Source organism: Panulirus ornatus, chromosome 42 (assembly GCF_036320965.1).
Source record: "Panulirus ornatus isolate Po-2019 chromosome 42, ASM3632096v1, whole genome shotgun sequence".
Taxonomy (NCBI): domain Eukaryota; kingdom Metazoa; phylum Arthropoda; class Malacostraca; order Decapoda; family Palinuridae; genus Panulirus; species Panulirus ornatus.
In genome coordinates, this window is record NC_092265.1 from 8,442,683 (window position 1) to 8,453,133 (window position 10,451).

General features: G+C 45.4%; 1 protein-coding gene across 1 annotated transcript in view; it reads right to left on the reverse strand.

Annotated features, from left to right (window-relative positions):
• Positions 1-2,700: 2,700 nt before the first annotated feature.
• Positions 2,701-10,451, reverse strand: part of LOC139761886 (neuropilin-2-like) — a 139,907-nt gene continuing 132,156 nt past the window's right edge. The window contains exons 5-9 of the mRNA XM_071686470.1: positions 6,802-6,924; positions 6,276-6,366; positions 5,607-5,789; positions 4,743-4,888; positions 2,701-4,112 (exon numbers count right to left, since the gene is read on the reverse strand). Coding sequence (XP_071542571.1) covers positions 4,000-4,112; positions 4,743-4,888; positions 5,607-5,789; positions 6,276-6,366; positions 6,802-6,924 — 656 coding nt within the window. The 3' untranslated portion in view covers positions 2,701-3,999. The remainder of the gene's footprint in view (positions 4,113-4,742; positions 4,889-5,606; positions 5,790-6,275; positions 6,367-6,801; positions 6,925-10,451) is intronic.

Sequence of the window (10,451 nt, forward strand, 5' to 3'; positions counted from 1 at the left end):
ACTTTGGTCGTCCCGTGTCTGAGGTAGCTCCCTCCGCCCAACGAAGATGTACGCAAGCCTTTAAGAAGATCCCTTGCGTCAGTCACTCGATATTCGCGCATCGGTCGGTCGAGAGAGGGGAATAAAAGCGTCGTGAACACGTAGTACTAAGCGTTCGTCAGAGAGAGAGAAAATAAAAGGGACATAGGCGACCGAGTCACATGCAGCAGCGCCAGTTCTTATCAGCGACGGCTTCCTGTCACAATACGGGCGCTCATGGATTTACCCGGTCTACCTCGCCTGGCGCCCCCAGACAGCCTAGCCAAGACTGGGGTCTGTGTACAGAGCGTGACAAGCTTGCGTGATACCTAAGTGTGTGTGTGTGTGTGTGTGTGTGTGTGTACCTTTCAGTGTTATTGATGGGGGGAGGGGTGATATAGTGATATGTGTGTTATTGCCTTATATTATGTTATGTCTGGTTGCATGTTAAATCAATTTGCGTGTCTGTTTTCTCTGATATATATATATATATATATATATATATATATATATATATATATATATATATATATATATATATATGTGTGTGTGTGTGTGTGTGTGTGTGTGTGTGTGTCTGTGATTACCATTTGTGTGTTACAGGGAGAGTTTTACGCTTGTGTTGCCCCGTCACTGAACCCATTATCTGTATACCATATCTTTACTCTGTATGTAAACACACACATACACACACACACACACACACATACACCAGCCAAAACCAGGTGCCCATTTATCGGTCAGCGCCGAAGGGATGATGAACAGCTGGGATTGGCTTTGGGCTGACTGCCGCACCCAGTATTCGAACCCTTGCGGGCCCGAGCCCGGGCGGGCTCATGCTGACTCAAGGTCGGTAACGTTAACCGGTACACCACGTGTGTGTGTATATATATATATATATATATATATATATATATATATATATATATATATATATATATATATATATTAATAGGACATAGAAGGATAATAAAACACCAGTATGCTTTCTTATTTGTTTTCATATTTGCTTGAGAATACAGGGAACGAGATTTTTCATCATTCGACAGCATAACACAGTGATAATGATGCTCTGGAGGCGATAGAACTCTCCCTGGCCAACGGAGGAGACAAGGGAATGCATTCTGACCCCACGTGCAGGGTAGGAGGGACAGACTGACGCTTAAAACCTTCGTGTTAGATTCCGTTATGGGAACGACGACGCTGGATTGAATACTAGGACTGTTGTCGACCTTATATAGGCCCACAACACACACCCCAGGCACCAGACTGGGGGTCAGCGAATGACCTTAACCACACAGGTTTACAGGTCAAGCGGCGTCAACCTTACTACCCCCTTACAAAATGATGATCTGATGCCTTATAGTTGACCTCCAGCTTCATTGACCGGACACATACTTTTTTTTTTCCCCGAGTTAGAAAGGTTAACTAGAGACCACAGAGACCCAGCGCCGTTAAAAGACCACCCCCATTTAACTGGCCCAGCAACGTTGATTCGACGCATTACAGGGTGGCGAAGACGTCTGCTGGACACCAGACAGTCCCTGGCAACTTCAAGTGGATGACATCTAGAGCCAGTGACACCATTTGATCAACATTATACAGCTGACTTGGCCCCCTACCAGGCCATCGGCGGCCCACAGGACATCAAACCGTGCCAAAGACGTGAGGTGGACATCGACAGCAACGAGGGAGGGAGGACTGCTCACCCGTTCGGGTCAGTTAACATCAGAAGGGGCAACGCACAGAGCCAGTCACCTCAATTGAGACATGGGACATTTGCCTTGATGTGGCTGCTCTAGATACGTAAATATACACTCGAGTTTGCGCTAGTAAACTAGCCTTGGGGGGGTCTCCAAGGCTGGTTTCTCCAAACCTGTAGACTAGGGTCTCCAAAACTGGGGTCTTAAAGCATGCTGTCTTAAGCCTTTATTTAGGCCTCCAAGACTATAGTGAGTCTCCAAGCTTAGGATGTCCATCTGCAAGGACAAGCATCTCTTAGATCGCCGTGTCATACTGCCAAGAAAATCTTGATGAAAGGGAGAGAAATATACATATATATATATAGAATCCCTTTCTCTTCCGTTGGTACCAGTGTGAGAAATTAGCAGGTGTCAGCGAAGTGTGGAAAACACTCTGGCGAAGGCCCAAACCAACTTAAGCACCGAGAAAGATTTCACTGATACATGCTTCAACCAGCCGTCCTGAATATGTTTCGAAACACTACATCAGTACGAGCTGATCCGTTTAGCATTCTTAGTTGCCCTACTTGAGTAATGGAAAAAACGAAGAAGAAGGAATCATTAATATACACTAAAATGGGTGTTAATGGTTGTCTTTTGTGCACATCTTGCCATGGCTTCTCGCCAGTGACGGGAGAGAAACCGGAGGACTTGAGAAAGTTATTTGGGAAAGGTTAGACGGGTCGGATTCTCTGTTGTCCACTCCCGCGGAGAGGGAGAGAGAGAGAGAGAGAGAGAGAGAGAGAGAGAGAGAGAGAGAGAGAGAGAGAGAGAGAGAGAGAGAGAAGCTGTATTACAAGACAGTTCTCTTGAACTCACGTCTAAATAGAACCCATAGAGAATGTGATTTTTTTTTTTTTTTTTGTCTCCTGACGTCTATTTCTATATGCATTCATAAATGGTCTTGGGCTTAGTCTCTTGTCTCCGTGGGGGTTTCTTCCTCAGGGAGAAATGAACCAGTAGAAGAAATGGAGAGATCCACTGATGCCTTTCGACGTATGAGAACTGACGAAGAAAAAGAAAAAAATTGAAATACTGGTCATACACGTCAGTGCGTCCTTAAAATATATAACGTAGACTCTCTCTCTCTCTCTCTCTCTCTCTCTCTCTCTCTCTCTCTCTCTCTCTCTCTCTGGTGGATGAATTCCTTTATCAGATCCTCATGCGTTTACCTTGTTTGAACAACCTGGTATTGCCCTATATATATATATATATATATATATATATATATATATATATATATATATATATATATATATATATATATAAGATAGTCATTGCCTGTATCGATTCATCGTAATGTACATTTCCTTCACCAGGTATTTATATATATCTCACTTTCCTCAGTTTCATCAGTCACTTTCCCATCGGCCTCAGTCGTTGGTAGTCGAGCAGTTGTCAGTTGCAGATTTGTCTGAAGTGATTGTTATTGTCAATGAAAAAAAAAAAAAGAAAAGTTTACAATGACTGGGTAAATTTTAGCTCATGATTCACTCACAATCACTACGAGATGAACCACAATAAGCCTCTTGGTCACTGAGAGATTCAAACGCTGCTCACAAACTCTCTCAAACTTCATATTAGGAATGAAGAACAAATGAATGCCCAGTACTGAATGAAATGAACTCCCATCGTGGCGTCTGACGTGCCACACTCACTCCCTCTCATACATAGGATCAACGTTTTCTTCCTCAGCATCTTATTTCAACCACATTTTCTTTTTTTTATGTCTTATCGTACCATTTTCACTTTTGCACACTTAGCTAGGATTCGTATTTCCATTTTCATATGGTTCTTTTGGCTATCGTTGTGCCATTGAGGAGCCGTGTCACGCGATCGAAGAACTTTTGGCAGCGTTTCTTAATAATCACTTTCTATTGACACCATCTTCGTGCAAGTTTGGTTGTCCACAAGTCTCGGAATTATTATTATTCTTCTCCGTGGTCGAGAAGACCTCTCTCTGTTCGACACACACACACACACAATGTCACCAGCAACTCGTCCATTTGTGACTTCAGTTCGAAGTCAGCCAAGGTGGAGCGAGGTTACCCTCACGAGGGGGCGGAGTCGTCTCCTTCAGCCACGACAGAATGGAGACCAGGTCACCAGTGTGTGTGTCCATCTATGAACTGCTTTAGGGTTATGTGGATGGTAGTAAGATTTCCCCCCCTTTGGCCTCGGTTGACTGCTGGAGTAGGTTAAGACGAGCAGGACTTGGAGTAGGTCAGGCGAGGTCAGGTCAGCACTCGGTCACCTGCTCGAAGTTGATGAGGAAGCCGAGGTGACCTGTGGCCTCGTCTGAGTGGAAGTGGAACTTGAGGCTCGTGGCTCCGGGCTGGAATGACACAGTCCCTGCAGAGGAGAAGGAAGATCAACTGCAATCAGAAGTGTGGTACAGAGGATCAGATATCTTACAGTGTATCAGCTTACAGGATGAGCTGGACAGCTTAATCTTATCTATGCGGAAAAAGAAATTTTATCAATGGTGGATGTGATATCAATGGTGGACGTTTTAGAGTTACCGGAATTTATTGATTCTTATTTACCAAACAAATATTTAAAGTGACAAATACAAAGAAAATGATATTATTTTTTTCTTTAGAATACGTACTGATTATTTTCGTACATATTATAAGCTCTTTACTCTATCGTTAACCGATTTGCTGTTCCTTCAGTTTCCATTAGTTTGATGTCAAAGACTTGGCCTTAACAGATTCATATTTAGACACTTTTTACTCTCAGGCTTCATATGCTGACTTGAGGTGATCAATATTCCCCTCTTCTTCAAGGACAAAATCCATACTTCCTTCATCCCACAGGAGAGACCTCATCCTCATACGTTTATGGAAGTAACCAATTCCCCCAGCTCACAATAGAGGTCTTCCACAGTACACTACATGCTCTTCTATACCTACTTTACAAAGGTCCTGCCGTAAGTATATTTCTTAAAAAGAGTATTCCTCACACCGTCCAAGAACTTACAGGAGAAGGCGGCCTTGCCACAGAGGAACCCACAGGACGGGAGGTGGAGGAAGTCAGTGCAGGCACCGCCGAAGATGGTCATCAAGGGCGTCTCCATCTCGAAGGTGACTGTTTGCATTTTCACCCCACAGACGTCTGGGCTCGACCTGATGTACGTGAGAAAGACAGAGGACTGAGGACATGATGATCAATGACAAGGTTATCTGCTTCTGGAGGACAGTATATGGGGGTATATGAGAAGAACAGATAACAGTATACTTGATGGTCTGTGACGAGGGATATCTGCTGGAGGAGAATACATGGGAAAGAAGACGTAACAGATGAGTTGATGGTTATCTGCCAGAAGACAGTATTACTATCCTCCATTCCTTTTCATAGATGGAAGCAGAATAGTAAAGGAGATGGAAGGAGAAGAGGAATTGAAACGAAGCTGGATTTTCGAGGTTCTCTTGAGTACTCAGACACAGAAGATGGAAATTGGTGTATATGTTCCAGAACAACCTAAGCTGCTTAGTGTTTTCCTGAAGGAAATTGTTTGTGCCTATGTCCTCGGTGAAACAAGGATCAGTATGTGAGATGGGAGAATGTGCCTACTGGGCGGCAGGGGGGAGTGGTACAAGTATGTTCAAGAAAACAAACTAGGTTTGCCTGTGACCTGAGAAGGAAAAGGCTGCGCATGACCCAAAGGACCAGCTGAAGGTGACGGGATAACGAAGGAATTCAAAGACTGATTTGTTTTACAAACTCTAGTGAGTCACTCAGTAAGATAATTCCAGTTCACCCAAATGAAATGACTAATGCTGGCATCTTAAAACCGTAAAATACCAGGTTGAAAAGAACTAAAACAGCAATGAAAAGTCTGACCTGACGAACTCGTAGACGCAGTCGAGGTTATCCGGGTACTTGTTGGGGTGGTAGGGCGTGTTGATGGTGCCCTTGGTGTCGGTGATCCTAGTGTAGCAGGGGGCGTCCGTGGTGCCGGGGATGGACGAGATCGGTGGGTTCTGCGTCTGGTAGGGGCCGAGGCATGTGGTCAGCAGTTCATACCTGTGGGTGGTGATGGTAGAGGGAGGAGGAGGGAAGGACGAAAATGAAACTCTTGTGTCTTATGAATACTGACTTGATGTGCGGTTGGACACACACGCGCACACACACACACACACACACACACACACACACACACACCGGGTTAAGGGCGGAGCCCATTTATCAACCAGCCTTGAGGGAGTTTATGAACAGATGTGTTGGCAATGGGCCAACTGCCGCACCCCAGGACTCGAACCTGGGCGGGCCCGTGCATGATTTGTGGTCAGCGACGATCACCACCTCGCCACGAATCAAACAGGTTAGAGAATCAGGGAAGACCAGATTCAAAACACAACCATTTCCACTCCCTCCCGATAGATTGGTATATCGGTAGGTACAGAAATATCCCCTGCCAGAACTCACACGCAAAACTTAAAGCAAACTGAAAATGATCAGATTCTCAGTCCGGAATTATCTCACGATGAAGACTGTCAACGATGGACGTACCTTATTCTGAAGCCAGTCCTGCCCTCGGACATCTCCCCGGCGTGGAAGACGAGTCTGATGGAAGAGGCGCCCGGCTGGAACAGGTACTGATCTATCGAGGGTTAGAAAGACGATGATAATTTTTTTGTCGTGTGGGGACGTTGTAGGGAGAGGAAGAGGCTTTTTTCTCCTCGTTCCCTCCACTTCCGACACATGCTATATCCTCTTTTCAACTTATTTTCCCCCACTTATTCTATACTCCGTATGTCCAGATCATTTCACCACACCCTCCTCACCTTTCCCTGCTACTGGACATAGCGCAGCCTAAGGCTGCAAGGACCTCTGAAAAGAGATCCTGTGTAAACACCAGGACTCTTAAAAAAAGTAATCCTTAGGTAATTATGAATAGTTTGATGGTTAATTCTAAACACGAGGCCGTTAGCAGTGGTGCCTCATCCATTAGCAGTGGTGCCGCATCCAACAAAGCCTAGGAAGTTGTGTGTGTACGTGTGTGTGTGTGTGTGTGTGTGTGTGTGTGAGTACTTACAGATCTGGCCGGTGGAGTTGCCGCAGATCCTGGTGCCTCGCTCGGGAACGCATGAAGGCACGGACACCCAGTCCCTGCGGCAGAAGCCGTCCTCCTCGCCTCGACCAACGTCCAGATCCTCCACTGTGAGGGGACAAATAGAAGGGGGGAGGCGTTGTTAGCTCCTCTTGACACCTCGGACCGCATAACTCACACCCCGTCCTAATGATGTACACCCCATCATCCTCCCTCACGTCTTCCCCTCCCCAGTCTTGGTGGGGACACACACACTCCACGAAGAAATTCTCGCTCTTTCCCCCCACATCTTTAGCAGCGTCTGCTTCTGAATCTTTTCTGTTTCTTGCACCCTCTTTATCTTCCACAATGTTCTTGCGTCCTCCAACTCCTTCTTCTTCTTCTTCTTCTTCTTCTTCTTCTTCTTCTTCTTCTCCTTCTTCTTCTTCTTCTTCTTCTTCTTCTTCTTCTTCTTCTTCTTCTTCTTCTTCTCCTTCTCCTCCTCCTCCTCCTCCTCCTCCTCCTCCTCCTCCTCCTCCTCCTCCTCCTCCTCCTCCTCCCTCTTGTTTCTAACCAGGCCAATGAAATCCACTTGTACTTAAACACTTAATGATGTACACTTATCCCTCGCACTTGTCCTTCTTGAACCAAACCTTTTTCTGTTTGTCTTATTCTTACTCATACCTCGCGTCCAGTGCTCCCCTACCACCGCGAAAGAACATCTACAATATCCCCGTGAAGTTGCCTGCTGCTGGCGACAATGCCAGCCCATCCACGCGTCGCCACACGTGACAAACACGCAGACGAGCCATTGTTTCCCTCTGCATTACGTGTTTTGTGTGTGTGTGTGTGTGTGTGTGTGTGTGTGCATACAAGAGTGAGTCAGTGAGGGTCTATGTGTGTGTGTGTGTGTGTGTGTGTGTGCATACAAGAGTGAGTCAGTGAGGGTCTATGTGTGTGTGTGTGTGTGTGTGTGTGTGTGTGTGTGTGTGTGTGTGGTGGAACCAGCAGGTCTTGTGAAAGTGAGTGTCTCCTGCTTGTTTATACCCCCGCGCAGTGAAGAGAGGTTATCTATACTTCAGGAAAGATAAAAAAAAATTACTCAATTTTATTTAGTATTTGATTTTTTCTTCTTTTTTTTTTGGCTGCATGTGAAAAGCACTGGATACTAATGGTTGTTGAGCGCTTCCTAGCGTGAAAAAGATATGTAAAACCTTGGAACTATTTGCAAACATGTATCTTAGCTTCCTGTAAAACATATGTGATTTCGGAAAAAGCTATTTATGTCGAATTATGTACTTTAGCACCCCTGTCAAAGACATCTAAAAGCTTCGAAATTGATTGCATGAAATTGTACATTCTATCCCTCTTGAAAGATGTCTAAAGACTTAAGATAATCACACGAGATTATGCGTTTCAACTTCCTTAAAACGTATCCAACACCTTTAAAGCTGCTTGTATGAAAATCTACGCATGCGTAAATGAAATATCTGATATATAGAGAGTCATTATCCAGTACGTTCCGTTAGCCGAGAGTATACAAAGACGTTGTTTTATAATCCCTTTCAGAAATATTACAGGACGTTACAAAAGTATATAAAGCTGAGTCGTCAGTGAGTGGCTCTGTAAAACACAATTAGAATCTCTCACGAACTTGACAAGTCATTTCGTTTATAACAAAACACCTGATCAGGTCATCCAGATTTATCGTAATGTTTCCTAGAAATCCGGAGTTTGTAAGAACTGCTGTTATCATCCAGAAGAATGTCGATACGTGAAGGGATTCGTGTTCGCATTTGTTCTTTGCAGAACTGATTTGTTCACGATGGATGGCAGGGCTCGAAAAGCTTGATGAGAGTAATTGTGGAGTAAGTTAGATGATGAAATAGTAATCAAGTATTATATGCCTTCGACGTATTTTCAGTAGGAAAGAGAATCACTATGAAAAGCGTTGTATAAGAATGTGCATTACGGCTGTGGGCGAGGAAGGAGGCGTTGAGAGAACAAGCGAAAGGGACTGGATGAGAAAGAGAGGTGCTAACAGGTGAAACAAATGGTCAATGGGGAATAAGGGCGAGGGTTGCACGTGGGTTCACTGTTGGTAGATGAGGAACGGGTGAGTCAGATTGTGCGCGAGGATGGCGGGTGGTGGAGATTGTGAATGTGGATGTGGACGAATGAGGTTGATCGCGGGTAGCGGTGAGGACGAATGAGATAGACTGTGCGTGAGGGTGAGGACGAATGAAGTAAACGGTGGCCTTGACTAGGAACAAAATGAGGTATACCATGAGTGACGATGGCATTTGGACCGATATTGTAACCATTAAGGATAGCCACTTCGGCAGAAGAACATGAGCGAAATGGACAAGTTCAGGTAAACATCGTGTCGACTCGTCTTTGTATAGCAAAGAATTACGTTTACATTCTGTCTCGAAGATTATTATCTGGGTATCCGAGGTTGAGAGACAAACTCGGAGACTTCAGATGTCAGTACCTCAACTATAAACTCTTCCAGGCAGGAACAAACACACCGAGCACATCGGCGTGGCAGAATAGCGTATGATGCAATAGCACGTATAGACAGTCACATTTAATCTAATGCTCGATAACGCGTGGAAAGCAACGCGGACAAGAAATTTGAAAGTGGTGTAGAAGCCTTCTGCCCTCCCGTTGCCGCCCAGAATTTGAACTTTGACCTCCCTGGTATTCCACGGAGGTCACTGTGCCACTGGCCTAGATGAAGGTAAGTCTGCGTACCACTCGCCTGACCTTGGCTGGTCCAGGTCTCCTGTTGTATTTGTACTCCTGATGCTTCGTGGCGAAGCTTGATTTGCATACGTGAGCGTTCTTCCATTTGGGGGCGAGATTTTTTGCATTTTCTTCTCAAAAACATTGAGCAATTGGCGTTTAAAGATTACTCATCTGATGGAGAGAAAGATATGCTATCCTTTATTGACAAAAAAAAAACTGGTCCGTTCTAGACTGTTGTTTCAGATGACTTTTTAAAACACTTTCTCCCGATGAGAGAGATCAAAGTGATGAGAGGAAAAAGCCTCATCAGATAATCTTGAAGGTAAGATACTTCTCCGGTGACCTTCACTTTGGTAAGCGACGCAGAAACATCCGTTAAGGTCATGAGGGGAAAGATTATCTGAGAGGAAGATTGTGTCCCGTGTCTTACTTCCCAATATCTCCCCATCCCACGCGTTGCATGTGGCACACGACTCGTTCTTGGTAACTCTAGATTTTCCGGCGGTGAGCGCCACGCGCCACCGCTGCCTTTCGTCTTTATCTACTTTATCCCGCTTATCACTTGCCTCCCCAATCACTTACCTCTCCCCCCTCACACCCTCCAGCCTCACACCCTGCATCTCCCAGCTTGAATGTCCTCACCTCTCCTCTTGCCAGCTTGATGCCACAGCTATCTCCTCACCTATGACCCCGGCAACCACAGCTCACCTCACCTATGACCCCGACAACCACAGCTCACCTCACCTATGACCCCGACAACCATAGCTCACCTCACCTATGACCCCGACAACCATAGCTCACCTCACCTATGACCCCGACAACCACAGCTCACCTCACCTATGACCCCGACAACCTAGCTCCACCTCACCTATGACCCCGATAACCACAGCTCACCTCACCTATGA